The sequence below is a fragment of the Pezoporus flaviventris genome, unplaced genomic scaffold (genome assembly GCF_033815535.1).
Source record: "Pezoporus flaviventris isolate CSIRO_AGI_PZ_B2104156 unplaced genomic scaffold, CSIRO_AGI_Pfla_v1 ptg000007l, whole genome shotgun sequence".
NCBI lineage: Eukaryota > Metazoa > Chordata > Aves > Psittaciformes > Psittacidae > Pezoporus > Pezoporus flaviventris.
This window is the reverse complement of record NW_026892555.1, coordinates 20975118-20995070: the sequence shown is the minus strand read 5'-3', so window position 1 is coordinate 20995070 and position 19953 is coordinate 20975118. Positions and strand designations below refer to the sequence as shown.

General features: G+C 38.4%; 1 protein-coding gene, 1 long non-coding RNA gene and 1 pseudogene across 2 annotated transcripts in view; 2 read left to right on the top strand and 1 right to left on the bottom strand.

The window, feature by feature from the left end:
- Nucleotides 1-13502, top strand: part of SPAG1 (sperm associated antigen 1) — a 34502-nt gene extending 21000 nt beyond the window's left edge. The window contains exons 14-19 of the mRNA XM_061447994.1: nucleotides 2949-3121; nucleotides 6333-6474; nucleotides 7340-7466; nucleotides 10488-10652; nucleotides 12568-12939; nucleotides 13093-13502. Of these exons, the coding sequence (XP_061303978.1) occupies nucleotides 2949-3121; nucleotides 6333-6474; nucleotides 7340-7466; nucleotides 10488-10652; nucleotides 12568-12939; nucleotides 13093-13224 (1111 nt within the window). The 3' untranslated portion in view covers nucleotides 13225-13502. The remainder of the gene's footprint in view (nucleotides 1-2948; nucleotides 3122-6332; nucleotides 6475-7339; nucleotides 7467-10487; nucleotides 10653-12567; nucleotides 12940-13092) is intronic.
- Nucleotides 2968-3536, bottom strand: LOC133266613 (uncharacterized). Its single transcript, XR_009742461.1, has 2 exons — nucleotides 3246-3536; nucleotides 2968-3085 (listed from the first exon to the last, which is right to left on the bottom strand). It is a non-coding gene; the product is annotated as an uncharacterized LOC133266613 (long non-coding RNA).
- Nucleotides 3197-3359, top strand: LOC133267399 (U2 spliceosomal RNA; annotated as a pseudogene).
- Nucleotides 13503-19953: the final 6451 nt, after the last annotated feature.

The following is a 19953-nucleotide window of genomic DNA, read 5'->3' as shown; positions in this document are numbered from 1 at the left end:
TTAAAGTTTTTTTTTCTGGCACTTCAACATGTTTTCTTTCTTTTATTTGATACCACATAAAGTAGTTCTTTAAGGTCCATATTTTTTATCTGACATTTCTGTTTCCTTTTCATATTAGCAGTCTTCCTGTGGCAGCTGGAGATTTATGTTAAGTGTGAATCCTTCAGCATGCTGCAGTTATGGAAACACTGAGGGAGCTTGATACAGTGTTTGGCTGCAAAACTTAAAGGTGTAAAAAATAGGACTGAATATTATCTTAAACTGAAATGTTAATACTTCCAACATGAATTTTTGCTGCCAAGAGAGACTTCTCAATTTCTGTAATTATATTTTAATAGTGTAAAATTGGTGTATACACACCATAGTGACTGTCTTATTAACCCATAGTAAGTATTTAAGTGCATGAATGATAGGTTTTTCCAATCCCTTTTCTTTCCTTTTTTTCTTTAATGGGCAAAAAAAAAAGTATTTATGAAAGTGTAAGAGCCATTAATTGTTGAGCAGGAGCCCACATGCATGCAAGTCTTAACAATGGAACCTAGTACCTTTTTAAGACAAAGTCACGAGCACTTACATTATGGCTTCATTAAAAAGTGGATAATATCTTTAAATTCTGCTTACTTGACCAGAGGTGGACATGATGACACTTTATCATCTGCTCTTAGAAATCTTATTTTTGATAGCAACAAATTGTTACTGATCTCCTATATCTGTCCCAGTAATGGAGCACTTGGATTGGTGGGATGCATAACTGCTTGTCCTTGTATCTGTGCAATTATTATACTTTCTTTTTTTTAAATCTTACTGGCTTATTTTATCTCCAGATACTCTTTTCATACTTCTTGACTTGTAACTTGCTTAGTAATAAGCTTATTTCCCTTTATTTCTCCTAACACTCTTCCTTTTCTCCTCTCTAGGCCTTCCTTATACTTTTAGCTTCACTGCTCATTACTCTTTCCTCCCTGGCAGCCCATCACCTTATTTCAGCTGCTTCTTCCTTCTCTTCTGCTGGTAATTCATTTTTGCTTGCAGATACTTAGTTTCTAAAGCATAGACCTCCCGCATAAGTGAACTTTTGCTATAATTTATTTTTTTAATATTTATGAATTAAGCTGAAATTGTTTCCCAAAGTATTATTTCCAAAGAGACCTTTTTTAAAAATAAATGTTAACAAAAAATGCTATTTCCTCTACTGCCTTTTAACTTAAAGGGACAACCCCAAAACATAGTTCAATTTATTTTCTTTTTTCATTATTTTAGGAATGTCAGGTCTTAACAACCTGTTTTTATTGAATAATTTCTTTGTTTTTAATTTCTGGTGGGAAATCGGGTGGTGATGCTGAAGGAGAGGAAAAACTCATCATCCTGCTTGTGTCTGAGGGTGGGTTTGATAAATCATGTTAAGGCTTGTCTTTCTGTACTTCCCTAACTAAGCAGGCTTTCCAGAAATCTTAGAATGGAATGAGTGTTCAGTCTGATAGTTTTAATCTCACGTAAAAGACAAATATAATTTTTAATATAAACCCTTTACCTGGTTATTTTGCAATCAAAAGGAAATAATGATTATCATCAAATACTGTGGGATTCTTTCTGCTGATCTAATTCTAGATCAGGTTTTTCCTCAAACTTTTTAAGCCCATTATGATAAATAGAGAAAAATTGAACAGTGGCAGCATGTTTTACTGTAGAACTCTTGGTTTACTTTGTGGGACTTTCTAAAAGACCAAAACTAAGCAAGAAAACTGGATTGGATCCTTTATACTCATTCTAGTTCATTCTTCATGTCACATTCTAGGTTAGTTCTTTTTTGGGGAGATGTGTATTCATATAGTGGTTTTTATACCTGTGTTAGATAGAAGTACACCTAATACACAGATTTCAGGTTTATTTGCTGTGGTATCATGTAACTTGACCTGCTACTCAATTCAGAATTTTTCTTTGTTAAAGTAGATATTAGACTTGTCCCCAGTTGAACTTGACTCTTAAGATCACTTTGAGATTAGAAGATGTTTACCCCACTGTTATTTTCATTCTCATAATTGATGAATATGTTTTGGGTTTTCTCTTGGTTTGGTTTTCTTTTTTTTTAACATCACAGAAGTTGTAATGGAGCCATGAAATCTTATATGGCTTTAATCATTATATTGACTTAGGACTTATTCCAAAATGTATCACAGCAATGGGTAACTCCCACTTGAATGGATTTTGAATTGAACCTCTCATGTACAGAAATAGTTGACCTATATATACATGTACATATAATACATATATAGAAAATAATATATAATATATATGTTATATGTAATGCATACTGTATAATGGCTAATACATAATGTATAATATATAAACGTGTGTGTTGTAAATAGTTTTAATATATTTTATTATTTCCCATTTTTAAATGGGGATAAACAATGATTGATTGATAAATATCTGACTATTATTTAAAATGCAGCTTAATACCTGCTTTGTGACCTGCACTAGTTATTTAGAAAACTGTTGTGTAAGAGATTTCATCTGATATTGGCAAATCTAGGTATCACACTTTGAGGGTGTTGTAATCTACACTTGTTACAAATAACCTCTATGAACAGGTGAGAAAAGTAAACAAAATAAATCTTTTTTTCCGATTTATTTATAGCATGTGGTAGGCAGCATTTCAAGCTTAGTTGCAAAATCACTTGCTTAAATATTTACAGATCCTGCTGAACTCAGCTTCTTACCTTCTAAATGCTAACATAAATACTCTAAAAAGCAGAAAAAGTATAAATCTGAAACGAATGCAGCACCACCACTGACTGCTGTGACAGTCGTTTAAACTTATGCTTCAGGATAACTGCTTGGTTGTTTTTTTTAAAATGAGAACATCGCATTATTTAATTTGGGTGTAAGTCATTGAAGTGTGAGTTAACTATGTGAAAAGTCATGTTGGTGGGACTTTCCTCTTTCAGAATAACGAAGGCATTAATAGATCAGGATGGTCCCAGTTGGAGGGAGAAACTGCCACCAATTCCAGTTGTCCCAGTTGCTGCTCAGCTACACAAATGGGATGGAGGAAACTTTACTTCAGAAAATATGCCAAGATGTCCTACAGAGAGCGAAAGAGAACGGTTGTCGATGAATTGTACGTATAGCAAATGCATATATTTTGTGTGTGTGTGTGTATATATATATATATATATACATACAAAAAAGGAAAATGGCTTCTTGGCCTTTTGGCTAAAATCAAGTGTAGTATCTGTTCTTACCAGTTTAATGTCTGATATGATGAGAGGACTTCGCATTAAGTGACTTTTTGTCACTAGGAGTTGAAGCTGGAGCTTGCTCCTTTTTTTTGGACTTGATGACCTTAAAGATCTTTTCCAACCTAGTTGATTCTAAGAAAGATCCTAATTATAAAATGGAATAAGATTTAATAATGTCAAAGAAACTGCTTTAGAAAATATTTACCAGAGACCTTTGTGATAAACCAATTTAGGTGATTGTCATTTACATGATTTGGTTTCATGTGCTTCAGGGAGCCACAGATATGATTTATTTTAATTTCTTTTAAATTTTTATTTTAATTTCTTTTTTTAAACTAAGTGATGTAGTTTGCAGCATGTAATTTCCGAAGTTACATAAAATACATCAGAAATACTCATCATCGGTATACTGAGTCCTCTCACAAGTATCAGTGGTTTCCCTGACATCATACTACAGTTATATACAGTTTTAACCCCAAAAAACACCACACAAACAATCACTCGGTAACATAATCAGCTGCATAATCTGTAGCTGTCATTTAATTCTTCATGAAAGCATTACTCAGTTCTTCAGACTAGAAAGGGTAGACTTGTAGATGATAGTTGTTTGTGACATGGGCTATAGGAAAACACTTCTGAGTTTTACTTTTTTACAATGGATTCTAGCTATGACAGTGGCCAGTAGTCACCTTTCAAAGGTGTTAGTTCTAGATTTGTTTGTATATAAGCAGTGTGTGCTTAACTCCTTTAGGATACGTTCTTCCTTTTGACTTTTTTTTTTATTGCAGTTTCTATTTTTCTCTTCCTGTAAATCAGGTGAAGGAACCTTCCTGGAGCATTCTTTTTGCAAAGGCCTTAACTATGATTTTTCACTCAACTATTAATAGGTTCCCCTTCGAGTTTATTTAAATATAAAGAAAAATAGTGTTGAAGATAATCTTCACCTTGATTAATGCAGGGGAGGCTGCAATGCTAACTACTGGGTTGCTGGCTAAATAAGTAGCAGTGATTGGGTTATCTGTCCATAACACATTACTGCAGTAATGCATGTCCTCAAATAATCTGCACTTTTGGGCACTACAGATTTAATTACTTTAAAAAAATCTTTCAAATAGTATTGAATTTATTTGTACCTGATGTAAAACAACAGGCAACTTACATGTTTGTGAAAACTGGATGTTTTTCTCAGGAATAAGATGTAGTTCTAGAAACTTGCAGTAATGTGGTTAAGAAATTATTTGAATAGTAGTGTGTACTAAGCTTCAGTAATGCTACAGAAAATTGTTTTTCATTAAAGAAACGTGAGGCATGATGCTGTATAATTTAAGCTCAATTAAACTGATAAAAACTTTACTTTTTTTAAGATGTCCAATGTCAAGTATTTTCATTACAGTTGCCACTATATGTTGTTACTGATTCATGGATCTTAAGGAACAGGCAGCAATTGGGTTTAACACTTGGATTATTTTAATGAAATAGAAAACTGATACCTTACAGTCATTGCTATTAAACATAAATGCTTAGCTAGAAAAGTGCTCTTTGTTGTACTGATTGTACTCCAGGCTTTTTCTGCTATTAAAGAATATGACTTGTTGGATTTTTATTTCAGTGTATAACCAACCTTCTTAAACCTTTCAAGTAGTAAGTTTGGATCTGTGTAACCTTGTGTAATTTTGTCAAGAGAGAATTTGAAGATGCTTGTAGTGAAAGGTATACACATGAGTGACTCCTGAGAACAGTGGTGATCATGTTTAGCCTGTTACAAAAGTTAACAAAACCAGCCATCACTGTGTTTATGAAGTGCGGTATTTTGATGCAAAACATGCCTCGGTCTGTTTCAGATAGAGTGGGACTTTGGTTAGGCTTTGAGTTTAGAAGTACTAAATGAAGACTTTATTTTCTTCACTGCAGGCTGACCCTAAGGTTGTGGTTGCCTAGTTCGGCCTGTACTAAATCACTGGGACCTGTGCTGATGGCACAAGCATGCCAGCAATAATGATCAGTCAGTAGTTAAAAATTTCTCATGAATTTAATTAAATTAGTAAGTAAGGCTTTCTGTTGCATGACAGGGGTTTTTTGCAAGTTGTCTGTTGTTTTTTCTGTTTTACAACTTGAGTTATAATTTAGTTGTGTTTCTTGCAAAATTTAGTTCTGGTTTCTTGTTAATTTTTGACCCAACCACGCATGTAGTTTTTTGGCATAGAGGACTGCTATATTTTTATGAAAGAACTCACTGAGTTCAGTTATTGGTTAAAAATAACTGGTTATATCCATCATTTAAAACGTGATGGTTATTCTTTAGCAAAGTACAAAAAATAGATTTTTCCATTATGATTTACTTAGAGCTATGTTACTAATTACTGTTTGCTCACAACAGAGACATGAAACTGCAGTCAGGATTGGTTTTCCACTGCAAACATAGCTAAAAGTTGTAGTCTAACCCAGAAACATATGTAAGAAATGATGGGGAGTTTTGAAGGAAAGAGAGTTACAAAAGAACATAATATTAATAAAAAACCCCTAGTTAGGTGTTTTGAGGTTCTTCAAAGCATCTTTTATAAATAGTTATTAACAGGATATTACTGATAAATCACTAACCCCTGCTGATGTGATGATTTGTTTGTCGTTTGTCAGTTTAGCATAGTAATTGTGATAGATAGTTGCTTGTAGAAAGAACATTAGCTCAAATCATGGCCACCTTGGTGTGATGGTGGAGATTTAGAAGGCTTTTAATCTTGTTGATTAAATCTCCACCATTGTAAATAAAACTGGTATCCCAGTAGAGATACACAGTCCCTCTGCACACAGAAAGTGTAGAAAGAGGGAGATGAAAGCATAGAGCTGTCTGTTGCATTCCTGTTATTTTCAGCAAGGTAGTTACACTGGTAGATGGGGAAATATGTGTTGTGCCAAATACAGACATGGTAGTTCATGCCTTTCTTAGAGCAGGAGATCTGGGACAGAAATGGCAATGTGCAGACCAATAGATACTCCAGTTGCCAGGCATTTATTTTTAGTGTGGGTAGGTTATTCAGCTACCATTAATGAACTGACCTTCTTATGTAACACTGTGATCCTTTTGTAATATAGGTGAAGAAGCTGAGCAGAAGTTCAAGACTTTAAAAACTGAAGGGAATGGTTTTGTAAAAGAGGGTAAATATGAAGAAGCTGTAAACAAATACAACGAATGCATGAAGTTAAATACCAAGGAATGTGCAATCTACACTAACAGGTAAAGATGCAAAATATAAACCCACTTTTAGTGGTAGTAGTTGTATTTTCTCACTGGAAATACAGATTTTTGCATCCCTTCAGTCACTGTTGTAAAAAAAGGAATTTTTTTTTCCCACTTGATGAGTGTTTCTAACTGATCTTTTTGTTAAACCACATTATTCTTCAAGGGGATCAAGTAATAATGCCACTAACACGTATCTTTATATATCTCTATATAAATAGAGTATGCAATAGTGAAAGTTACAATAAGTGTAGCATTTTGCAGCATTTTGGAGAATACTGATACGACTTTAATGAAAAGCTAACGTGCAGTAGCAGTATCTCAGATATGAAAAGGAATAATTGAGAGAAAATGTACATTTTTGAGAAAATGAAAGTAGGAACATGGCCATACAACAGCGTTATTTTAAAGTTTGACCTAATTCTGCATCATAATTCTTTATGCTGCAGTCTTACCAGCTTTCACAAACTAAGAAGGATTTGATAAGGCTACTACTTGAAGAGGAGACTTCCAAGTAATAATTACGTGCAGAAAGAAGTATTGTTTATTTAATCTAGAACACTTCTATCAGCTACTGTACTATGATATTGTACTAGCATAGGCTCTGCCTTTAAAATACTTACATATCTGCCTAATTTCAAGCATTAGTCATACTTGAATTTTGACTTTTATTGCAGGAATTGACCTTCTCTATGCAGAGATGTCATTACTACCTACTGGGTTTTATGTGCTTTAAAAAATAACCACATTGAGAGTGAATTATGAGAAGTATTATAATGAGCATTTATGAGTCAGATACTGTTGGCACTACAGCACTGTAGAATTTACTTATGTTGCAGTGTATTCTGTTTTTCTGTGTTAGAGCTCTCTGTTACTTGAAACTGTGTAAATATGAAGAGGCTAAGCAAGATTGTGATTGTGTTCTTCAGATAGAAGATTCTAATATTAAAGCTTTTTATAGAAGAGCACTAGCGTACAAAGGATTACAGGTGAGGAAAAACAACATGGCAGGTATTCTTAAGCACTTCTAAACTTGCTTATCCTCTTCAAAGACAATCAGGTAGTTGCACTCAATAGGTGAATACAAAAATACAGAAGTATGCCATGCTGATGTTTTATTACTTTTTAGAGCATTAGGCATACATAAAATCTTATATAAATATTTTTGCAACATAAAAACCTGTTGACTTTATTACAGGAACATTGGAATAAATGAGGTTTGACTGGAGATTGGTTATGCAAGTTTCAGCTCTGTTCTAATGTTCTAATATTCTTCTGGGTATCCCAGTCTGTTTTTTCTATCAAGGTGTTCACTGTATCTTTGCTGATGACAAATGGATTCTCTTCAAGTCTGCCTGCCACTGTCCATACTCAAATCTCAAGCTGTCTTTTGGCATCTGCTCATATTTGAGTGCTTGTCATTATTAAACCAGGGTTTTAATTATCTCAGTTTTCTCTCCCTTCCTGAAGCACATTAAGAACCTTTGTTAGTGATCTACTTTCTCACTTTCTGGACAGTGTTGGTATTCAGCCTTTTCCATCTACACATTGGTGGTGGTTTCCATACTGTGCTCATCTTACAGTTTTTTGAGTATCCTTTTACTTGATCATCATAAATGCAGGCTTACATTGCTCATATCCATCCTAAATGTGACTGCAAATCTCGTGTTCCATCACTTGAATGACTTCATTCCTTTTGTCCCTGTTGGTTCCCATTCTTCAGTGGTGTTAATTAGCCCCTGCACTTCGTAATCCTTTGATAGCAGTCTTTACCCTATCTGTCAGCACTTACCTGGTATTGAATTATCAGCTTCTCACTTCTGTTGGCTCATGATGGCAGCTATCCTCATCTACTTTGTATGAAATTTTACAAGTGTCTTTTAAACAAGCATCTCACCAGCTTTCTCCCACGCTGCTCTTCATGACTGGAAGTGATCACTCCAGGCATCCACCAAGGTTTGGCAGTGCCTATCAAGTGAATACTTACCTCAGACCTCTGTTATATTTAATGTCTTAATAATTACCTGATGGTCTCTCAGCCCTTGAATCACCTGAGGAGGATTGTGCTTAGCCTTATAATAGGCCATTCTTGTCCCATGTTACAGTTCCAAATGCAAGTCATAGAAGCCATGAGATCTTCTGTTTGTGATAAATTTGTTCCTTTGTTGCAGTAGCTATGAAATTTTGAAAGTTTGCTTTAATTTTCAAAGGTGTTGAAAAGTCTTATTTTTCCATAAAATTTTTTCCATAATTACACCAAGCTACCCAGTATTAATCATCTGTAACCTTATGCTGTTGAAGTTGATAAAAAATTAGTATAAATATGAGGAAAGGCAGATAGTGATTCTATCAGTCAAAATAAAGGTAATTACCCGGTAGTGAAGAATGTTAAGGATTAGAGAATTTACGGCTTTTTGAATATCCTAGGAAAAAAATGCTGGTTTTGTATTATTGAAGACATAACGTGAAACACACTGCTTATGGATTCTTTCAGAACAGTCTCTGCTGGGGACTCCCAAAATACTCTGTTGTGGTTGGATTTAATGCCTTCATTGTTGCTAATTCCAGGAATGTGAGTGATTTGGAAAGCCAGAGAAAATAACAAAAGTGATTTGAAGTTGACTAATGATTCCGTTATGAAAAAATTTAAGAGCTAAAAGCATGTAGCTTGGCAAAGAACTGTGCTGGGAACTGGTTTTCCTGTATAAATATCCAGATACTTAACCACAAAGACTGCAGTGGAATTTAATGGAGTAAATGAGATTTTTTTAATAGATTGACTGAGATGTATTTAAGAGAAGATCTTGAAAAAAATCATGCTTGTGTGATGAATCAAGCCTGTAACGTAGGACAAACATAGTACATTTAGAGGACCCTGGTCTGCGTGTCCTTATAGTCTGGCTTATAGTCCAGTCTCTTGCTTTGGGTACAGCCTTTTTGTATGATTTTTGTTGAGAAGTCCGTCAGGCTGTATTTTTAAATCCGGGAGAGTTGGTTGTTTGCTGACCATTGTGATCATTTCCAGAAGACTGTTCCAAAATCTCGTTTCTCTGTAGTTGTGAATGCTCATACCTGTAGTTCAAATGGTTTAGCTTAATTAGTAGCTATGTCCTGATTGAAGCAGTATGCCCCTTCCTGCATTCATTTGCTAAAGCTAAATAATTCTAGTTCACTTAGTTCATGCTATAGCAGGCTTCAGTTCACTTACAGACTTATTGCAGTGTCTCTGCACCTTGAATACTGGTCATCAGTTTTGAACAAAATAGTTCGTGTAGGAAACAGAAAATGAGTGACTTGTATACTAGTGCTTTTATTTCAGTTGAGATGCTGAGGAAATACCTCAGCTGGTACATGAGGATTTTTTTTCATGCTAATATACATTACTTATAGTAACTTGATGATACTGCTTAGCAACAGAAGAAATATGAGGTCCCTCACACAAAGAAATGACATCGATCTTTTAATGTCTGCATGGTCTTCTACTATTTGCTGCTACATTTCATCCTTATTTTTAACTGCGGCCATCAAGGTGTCTTGATTTTCCTGTGGTATTCTAATCTTCCACAGAATTGATGCTGTTAACTTTGTCTCTCCAGAAAATTTAGTCTAAACCCCCATAATTTTTAATGGTAATATTTGAAATAAAAACATTAAACACAGGTCTGAGTCCTAATAACACTCTACGGCTGTGTTTGCCCTCCTAAACCTGTTCATCTCAGAGTTCATAACGTCATCCCAGTCTTCTTAAGTATTACCAAAAATTTACAGTGTTACACTGTAAGCAGTTGTGCTTAAAAGCAGCAATCTTCAATAATCTATTCTCTCATATAGGGAATTTCCCCTGAAACCATAATGAAATTACACTGTCTGTATTTAGATTATTTTTGTCTGCTTAATGTTGAGATCCCAGTATTTTTATTCTCCTTAATTGTAAAGGAAGTTATGGGTAGTTCACATTTGTTTTTCTAGTGGTGTGCATATGAAAAAAGTATTTTTCCTTCTGCTTATAGAATTATCAAGCCAGCATTGATGATTTGAACAGAGTACTTCTAATAGATCCAAACGTTCTCGAAGCAAAAAAGGAACTAGAGGAGGTAACCCAGCTGCTTAACGTTGACAGCAGTGCTGCAGCTGGCAGTCAGGAAAAGCAAAGGAGGAAAATAACCATACAAGAGGTATGTGTGTTCATTTGTAACAGCAGGCAGTATAGAAACCACACATTTGAGAAGATAATACTGAATCTTTTGGTTTGCACTTCTTAGCTCTAGCTTTTTTGGGTGTTGGGATTGTATTTTTCATGTTATCTTGAGGGCATGTTGGAGGATTCTTGCCATATGTATTGAGTGTCCATTATATTCCCTAGTAAAGCTTGGACTGCTTTGAAGTGTGTTCAGAACCATAGCAGGAATGGAGAAAGTACATTTAGAGGCCACGAAACTTGAGGGTGTGCTCCTTGTAAACAAAAACTGCTTAGACTTAGAGTACCTGTTTTACAGAATGTAACAGCAGTTGTGCTCTTAAATTCCGTGCTACTCAGGAAGCCTCTGGGGTTGTGCTGGCAGAGGTTCATTGTCAGCAGGCATGCTGGCTGTTCTGGTGCTAGCAGTAAAGTTTCTGAAGAATGAAGTCCCACCTTAAAGAGCAAAAGTATGGGTAAAACATCTGTAGGATCTTGTAAAAGAAATACGTGATGTAATGTTCCGTACTGGATCAAAATGTTAGCATTGCAGAGTTCTGGATAGAATTAGGCGACGAAAGGATTTTCTCAGTCATCTGATATTTTTGGATTGTAGCTTTGCTTGTCCTTTAAGAATGTTTCGGGTTTGGGGTTTTTTCCCATTTAATTTTGAAACAGATAAATACATAGTTCCCAGTCTGTATGGTGATACTGTAATTTGATAACATAATTTCAAAATGCTGGTGTAATGGAAACCTCAGTTATTAATACAGAAAAAAATTGTTTTACTGAAACACTTCACATTGTCGCGAGTTCATGGGATTTTATGTAACTGGCGTAAGCTGAGTGTAGTGTTAGTTAAGCTCTCAGTTGTGACAAACAAAGGGTCCTGGAGAGTGTTCACAGGAGGTTTGGGAAGTGACCACATTGTTCAGGGACTACGTTACTGGCAATGGTAATTTTTCCAGGGGTGGGGCAGGAATCATTCATGTTTGCTGTCATAATTATAGCTGCCCTCTTAAGAGAGCTTTCCCTAGCTCATCTGCTGTAGTATAAGCTAGGTCCATGAAAACAGGCTGCAAAGTAAAGAAAGTCAGAAATTGGGATTTATCGTTATTATTCCATTTTAATCAAGCTATAAATATATGAGACAATCAAGATTTCTCTTGTGATAGTAAAGATTGTTGAAAAACAGAACAAAATGGCTGTAAGCCCAGTGCAGTATTTTCCAAAAAAACCAACTTAGCCCCCCTGTACTGTGCAATACAGTGCCTTAGACTTTCTAAAACACTTGTCCTCCTTTGAAGAGACCCTGTTTAATGAGTTTTAGTCAGTTTATACAAATTCCATGACTCCTGGTAACTTGAAATAGAATTTAGAAAATGTAGTTGGACCCATGGTTAATTTTCTAGTGACCGATTCATGAACCTCTTTGCAGGCTGCACACTTGGGAGAAGTTAAGTGGGTATTCAGGCAGTCAGACCATGCTGAGCTTTCTCTTCCACAGCGAGGCTTCACCAGCAACCTGATGTAGCTGCCATATATAGCTGTGCTGTTCTGAAGGCACAGCAGTGATGAAATGGAACATTGGTGTCTGATGACTTGACTTGCATGTAGAGTCCTCCTTAGATTTCTCCCAGTGGTCTTCAGTTCTCTTTCTACAGTGGAATGCCAAGCAGTGAAAGGAAATGTAAAATACACACTTTTGACTACAAACCTTTAAAGATGAATTAGAGAGGTACTATTCTGGGGGGAAGTAGAACATAAAAGAGCATGGGTGCCTTTCTTTTATGAAGAGTAAAATGCTGACTTTAATGTGGTGACATTGATGGATTATATGCATATAGTTTATGAAGCTTCAGGTTGTCTGTATGTGCACGTTAAAATGATTTGTTGCCATTTTGTTTGTGAAGGTGACTGGATCTGATGAAGAGGAAGAGGGACTGTTTGCTACATCAGATGTGACTGATGGCATTACTTCTAAAGAAGCAGTTCAGGAGAGTGTGTCACTGAAGACCTCTGAGAAACTGCCTATTTCTGAACCAACTAATGCTTATGACTTCGGTCAGATTATAAATGCAGTGAACAGCAATAATGATAAAGCTGCTTGTGCAGATCTTTTAACAATTACTGATCCCAAAAAATTGCCAGTGCTGCTAAGTAACAAACTTGAAGGAGAAATCTTTCTGTTTTTCATCCAGTCACTGGAATATTATGTAGTTGGAAAAGATCCTGGTCTTGTATATCAGCACCTTTTCTACTTGAGCAAAGCAGAAAGATTTAAGGTAAGAACCTGGACTGAATGTGTGCTTCAGTTGCATGGAAACCTAAAGGAAATTTTCATATCTTAAAAGGAAACAGTACACAGATTTTGGCTCTGTCAGATACTATGATTTTCAATCAACCTATGCTAATTATAAAATAATCTGCTTTTTCAGGTGGTGCTGGCCCTTCTTAGCAAAAATGAGAAGGAACAGGTTCAACAGCTGTTCAATTTACTTCCAGAAAACCAGAATAATCAGTACTCTTCAGAAGATCTTGAGAGCCTTAAAAAGGTTTATGAACTTTAAGAACTTAAAATGTATTGGTTGCATGCATATAGTTGATGTTTAGAAGATGGATGTTTGAACTCTGAAGACTTGCATGGGTTGCAGTGGGTCTTTACCCAGGCTGTTTGAAATCTGTTTCGTTTTGACAGCATATGCACATTTAAAATTCGCTGGTCTTTTTTTTTTTCTTGTAGTTGTATACATTTTTAATCTCCAGAATTTAATACGTATCGTTGTGTTCAGTAGCAGAGTTCATGTAGTTTAGCATACTGATTTTATTTAGACTGGTTTAATTATATACCTAATGTAAAATATATTTTCATATATATAATGTGAAATATCTTGATGGTACGACAGAGAGCACTGTTAGTCATCACTTGTTATATCATTTTGTGAGTTGTATGTTCTTGTGATAAAGAAGTGTCTTCAAACTAAACGGGTCAGTTAGCAATAGCTTGTCATGGAACACTTTAAATCACAATAATTAATTATTAAATAGTTATCAAATGGGTATGGATTTTGGCAAGCAAGTAGTTTTCAGTGCACAGAGAATTCTGCTTTTTCTCTGTGTGTGGAAGGACCACTGGTTCATGTGGCCTTTGAGGTGGCAGTTACACACAGAACAAGCGGCTGCGCTTAGCAATAAAAGTACTTAACTCTGAGTTCCTTAATCAGATTATGTCAGACACCAGCTATTTCTGTTTACGGACATTGATAAAGCCAAAAGTAAAACCATTCTGTGGACCAGTATGACTTTTTTTTTATTTCAGGCAGTACTTTCATGTTTTATATTGGATTCTGACAAAGCTCCTTTTTTAAAGATAAAGCTTTTAAAATATCCCAATGCCTTCTTTGCACATGTGATACAAATGTCAAACTCACTGGCACTGCAGAGATAGCAGCAAGAATGTTGTTCTAATGAAAATATTGCTCAGGTGTAGATTAACTAAAAAAAATAAAGGTTTTTTTTTCTTGAAAAGTGTAATTCTGGAATCTCTTTCCTGGTTCTATACTCTTAAGGCTTGTAATCCTGACATGTGGAGTATGGCAGAAGTAGAGTGCCGAGAACAAGGCACTCTAAGGCAATTCCTAAAACAACTTAGGATTTTTCTTTTTAAATGCCCTCTTTTTATGAGGTTCTCATGTTCAGGAGAGATGAGTCACTCACCTGTCTCTGTGTGACCCATTGTACTTAACCAGCAAAGAGCCAGTTTCAGTCATGGTGGAAGGTACCTTCACTAATTTCTGTGTTAGCGATTGCAGTCTGCAGTTTAGTATGTTCAGAGAACATTCATGTGTGCAGCTTACTGACATGGTTTAGAAAACTTAATCCATTTTCATTTAGTAGAATTCAGAGTGGTTTTAATAACAGTAAGTAATAAGTTGGAGGATTGTATTAATAATACATGGATTAGGAAAAAGTTACTTTGCCTAAAAGAAAGCATAAAACCCAGCTATGTAGTCCTAACAGTTTTAGTTGCTTGGAAACTGTAGTTGAGTAAGAGCCAGTGGCAAAAGCCACCACATCAGAAAAGCTCATGATGAAATTAAGTATTTTTTCATGCCACCCAAACCCCCAAGTATTAAAAACTCCAGATATCTTCTGAGAAGCAGCCCTGACTGCTGAAGTTGGTATTTCATATGTACAGTTCCTTTTGATGCTAAAGACAAACATCAGAATAGTTGTAGCAGTAAATCAAGAAGGAATTTAGCACATCTAGGAGACAAGACAGACATTATTAGAAATACAAAGATTTTAAATAGAGTATTCTTGATAAATCTTTTATCCATGAAGAAAAAGAAATGTGCTGTCATAGATGGGTGTACAGTATCACAGTAAAGCTTTGGTCAGTCCCTAGCAATTAAACTAGAAAAAGTAATTCAGGGAAAAGTAGCCCAGTAGTCCAGGAGGATACCTTTTCCTGTAATACCTTCCACTTGATTGTCAGCTGAACCAGAGGTTAACTGGGTTTGAGGTGGAAATGATGGAGATGAACAGATCAGGAAGCTAAAATTACCCCTTGGTAAGAAGTCCTAAATGAAGAACTGTGGCAGTGCTGGTAGGAGGGAGCTGTTGCTGCAAGCAGGGCTCTGTACCCACGTGTCTCGCATGTGGTCAGCAGGAGATTAACAGGAATCCTCTGATTCAAAAAACCAGCACTTTGCTGTGAAGTCACCCATCTCCTACAGCAAAGAGCTGATCAGGAGCGTGTCTGTCTTCAGTAACAGGAGGGCAGGATTTCCTGGAGAGCTTAAACTTGGCCCTAACAAAACAAATAGGTTTTCATTTTCTGTGTGTGATTAAGCCTGATCTCCTCAGTCTTGAGGCAGGCTATAAGCTTTGGCTGGTTGAGTATTTAGACAACCTCCAACCTACCCCAGCCACTCTGTGTTAGACATCCCCTTTCCTAGAGCTTGACACTGATCTCAGCCACCATTACAGTATGTTCCCAGCATTTGTTGCATACCAGGAGCTGCTTTTTAATATCTTTAAGCTCATTCCAGTCCATGATCCCAAAGGGAGTAGACATGTTCTTGAAGTCATGAGTTCTTGAAGCTGCCACCAGGCCGGGCACACACTCACAGCAGCTCCAGGGCATCAGCTGCAGCTCTGAGAGATGTCTGAATTTCCTCCAGCACCGTATTCCTCACCTCCCTCTGAAGTGAACCTGTGACACAGAAGACCTTTAACAGCCACTGATGCAGTAATTACGAATGCCCTGCAGTACGAGTAGTATACCTTTAAAGCTGTAGCTGTGTTAAACCTTTGCTACGTCTATTCTTAAAGTATCAGGTCAGCTGTATTACCTGCACGCCTTGTCCGATGTGCCTCATACCTGTCTCAATCAGAAACTTTTGGTCTCAGCTTCCAAAGTTAAAGAAATACGTGAACTACAAGGGAATAAAAAAGAAACTGAAATGTTTCTTATTTTAATAACAGAAAGACTAAGTCAAATATGTATTTCTTAAACAAGTTAGCAACTCTCAAATGTAAGAAAAATGGCTCAGTTTGCCAGGTGAGCTGTTTGTCTGTCACACCACCAGTGGGCTAGCTGTGGTTGCAGTCATTTTGGTGGTGGTCCTACCTCATTCAGATTTCATTGAGATTGGCTGCTTAGTTCAGACTGGCACCGGGAGGGCTGGACTGACAGGCAGAAAGATTCCTAGAGACGTAGAATGAACTTCCAAGAAAAGTCAACTCAAACATCTCGTTAGGGCCTGTACTGATTTGGCCTGAACAGATCAAGCTGAAGCCACGAGGCTTCAAAGCCTGCCCCTTCTGCAGGGCAGTGTTTGACTGCTGGAAGTCATCCTGGGGGCACAGGGGGTGAAAAGGAAAACTTCCAGATGATGTCCTAAACCCACTTACTTGGCAGGTGAGGGCTGCCTAAACCTGTGCCTCCTGGGAACATCTGGGGAAACCTCATCAGGGCCAGAGGGAGGAACCTCTGCAGCCCTCAACAGCTGATGCGTGTTTTGAACACTCCCTTGCACATGCATACAAACCCTGTTTTTAACGCCAGTGGAGGCAGTGAGTTTCTGTAACTACTGGAAAGATGGCTGGTGTCCAGGGAACAGGGCCTGCCGGGAACCAGGGCTTCACTGCTGTTGCTTCGATCCATTCAAAGTATTTCTGAAATCCACAGGGAAGCAGCTCCAGGTGGAACCGCTGCTGCCACCCAGAGAGGTGCTCCAGGGGATGAGCATCATTACAGCACCATTGTGTCACTGGCCAAAAAGCTGGTTTACTGCAGCGCCCTCGCCACCATTCCCTACCACTCTTCCCGCACAGCGGTGCGGGCAGCAGAGACCTGTGGGAGCCCAGTTACTGGCAAACCACACGCTTTGCTCTGATGTCTTTTTCCACTCACCAGAACCCGCTCTGCTTTATGTAACACAGCTGCCCAACTACAGAGCTACTCCCCGTGGCTGCCAGGCCTTTCATAAGCAAACTGAAGTATTTGCACTTGTTCATTACAATAAACAAAAATAAATATTTGTGAACAGCAGGGAACCAGACTCCTTCCCCTCTTGTAAATGGAGGTGTGTGACCTGGGTCAGTGTCACTGCTCGCTGCCTGCGAGCTGCAGCTACCCAAGGATGAAGGGCAGGCACCTCGGAGCGGGTTCAAACCCCAATGCCTGGCTGAAGGGGCATTAAACATCACTTCTCCAGGAGTGCTCCCTTGCTCAATGGGGCTCTGCCCATGCGGCACTGTTTTCCTACACACATCCCAGTGCAAGGCACATCCTCCAGCTGCAGCAGTGCAGGGCCCTGGTGTCAGTTCCTTGCAGCCCAGTGCTATTTCTCAGTTGCTGCTTGCTAAATAAATAAATTGTAAATAAATTCAGCAAGAGAGTGTTTTTGTTAGGAAGCAAGAGGGATTATAGGGGGATAAAGTTCTTGGCCCAGAATGGTGGGTTCAGAAACAACTTGAGCACACAGCCTGTGAGGAAAGGGTAGCTTGAGCCACATAAACCCCATCGTGCTGATGGTCTGCTGCCTAAACCCAACCGCTCTAATTCAGGCTGTTGTGAATTTTAATTTCCTTATTGTGATAGGCAATAACAGTCCTTTTGTCAAGCACACTCAACAGGATCTGGTGACAGGAGAGCTGTGCCTGGTCAGCTGGATGGCTTTGTCCACGATGGATGGCTGCTGCTGGTACCTGGTGTGCAGGCAGGTGCTGAAGCAGTCATGTCTCAAGTTTATGCACTGACCCGGCCTGGCCCATGAGCGAGGTGTGACAGCAACTCTGTGGTTGTGGTTGAGCTTCCGGCTGCTCCGAAGAGGCAGGATTCTGTGCCAGGAGGATACCTGCCCCCTCTGCTGCCTCAGCCAAACCCAGAACATCTCAGGGGCAGCCGAGTGCAACAGCTTCACTTGTTGGTATCAGCCCAGAGGTTGGCAATGGAATGCTCTGCCCCTCCTGTGCTCCCAGAGAGCATACAGTTGGAACATCACAGCTGGGTGCTGCTGGTGGGGCAGCAGTGCTGGCAGGAGCTTCACACACAGCTGCCTGTGACTGAGGAGCAGCAGGACAGACTTCCTCAGCCATACAGTCCCACTCACTTCGGGCCTCCCGTGTCGCTAAGTGGCAGCTCCATGTTAGTGCTGGCACCAGAGCAGTGCTCAGCCCTAGCCCCATGCCCACCATCCATCAGTTCATATTTTTCAGCCATCTGCTCGGTTACCTTTATAAAGCACTGCTACCCACAGGAGTGATGCCATCACTAAATAGGCAACTATTTAATTTGGATTTTCAGATCAAAATGATTGGAAGCGGTACAAGCCATGCAAAAGATGTTTTCATGCACTAAAAAGGTGCCAGCTCACTCATGAAGAAGTTTGTGGCACTGATTCAATGAAAAGGGATGTAAAACTCCAGATGCTTTACTGCCAAAAAAGGCAGCTATTGCTTGAGACATCAGATTCAAAACTAAACCAAAAATAAAAGCCAAAGGGGAGGTTCACCTTCTGCTACATGGCATGGAGCAAAGAACATCTGGCTTAAAATGACAAACTGAAGGTGGTCGAGTGAGACTGAAATTTGACTTACTTGGAGGTTTAGAAACAGGTCTTGCAGGACATTCAAGCAGCTGGACTGCCTGTCACTGTGCAGAGACAGAAGCACGACTGGCTCACCAAGGCATGTTTTACTGTGTTCTCTGGCCCCTGGATGAGAATCAGTTAACACTTCAGTTCATGACTAACAGACATTTCTGTACAGGCCTGAAAAATCACAGTGGAATTCACACACTGGTGCTTCATTCAGTTAATGTTGACCTTAATTCAATACAATTAATCTTCGGGAACAATGTCCTTTATAAAAGCATTCAGATGGGGCGGTATCAATCAAGAACAAAACACAAAAAGGAGCTGTCAACACAAACCTCCCCACAGAACAAAATTTGCATCTGCGTCCAATTCAGAGTGCCTGATGACATGGCAAAAACTGCCCATGTGCCTTGCTGCCATTTCTAGGGCACACTGCACCACTTACCTGTTACATCTCTCTTTGAGCTTCTGCCACTGGAAGTGGAATAGACAATGCTCCAACTGTAGCTTTAGACTTGACCCAGCATAACAGTTCTCCTCTTGTTATTCCCTTTGATATATATATCTTACATATGGGTTTGGGATGAAGTAGATTCAGCTGTGTGTTCTGTAAGGCATCCCAACCAGTTTCAGTTTCTTACTTCCTGAGTCTGTCACAATGCAGTGAGGAAATAAGCCTAATGAATAATAGGCTGTTCAGCCAAGCAAGAAGTACCAGTCGTCACCCAGAAACTCTGGCCAGCCTGCAGAGTTTCACACGTAACTTCATACAGACTGTGGAACTGAGAAGAGCATCACTTTAGATGCAGAAAGTAGAGTTTGAGTTTAGTGCCACAATCTCACCACAGCCTGTCTACTTGTGCCAAGGCAGTGCAATTTTGTTTAAACAGTAATACACTTATGCCTCTCAAAGCTATTCTATGTCCTGCCTGCCACAGAGGCTGCTCAGATTGCTCCCTTCTGTAGAAAGAAATCAGGCTAAAGTCTTCTACAAAATGCAGCTTTAGATCTTGTATTTCAAGGTATCAGAGCATTCAGCTGCCAAAGGACACATCAATAAAAATGTTTGAAGGCAACAAGAGATGTCAGCAGTCGGCACCTTACAGGAAAGGAAAGGCCTCACAGCTCCTTCTGGGAACAGACACATTCTCATACAGCTCATCAGCACAGCAAGCAAAGGACCACTAGAAG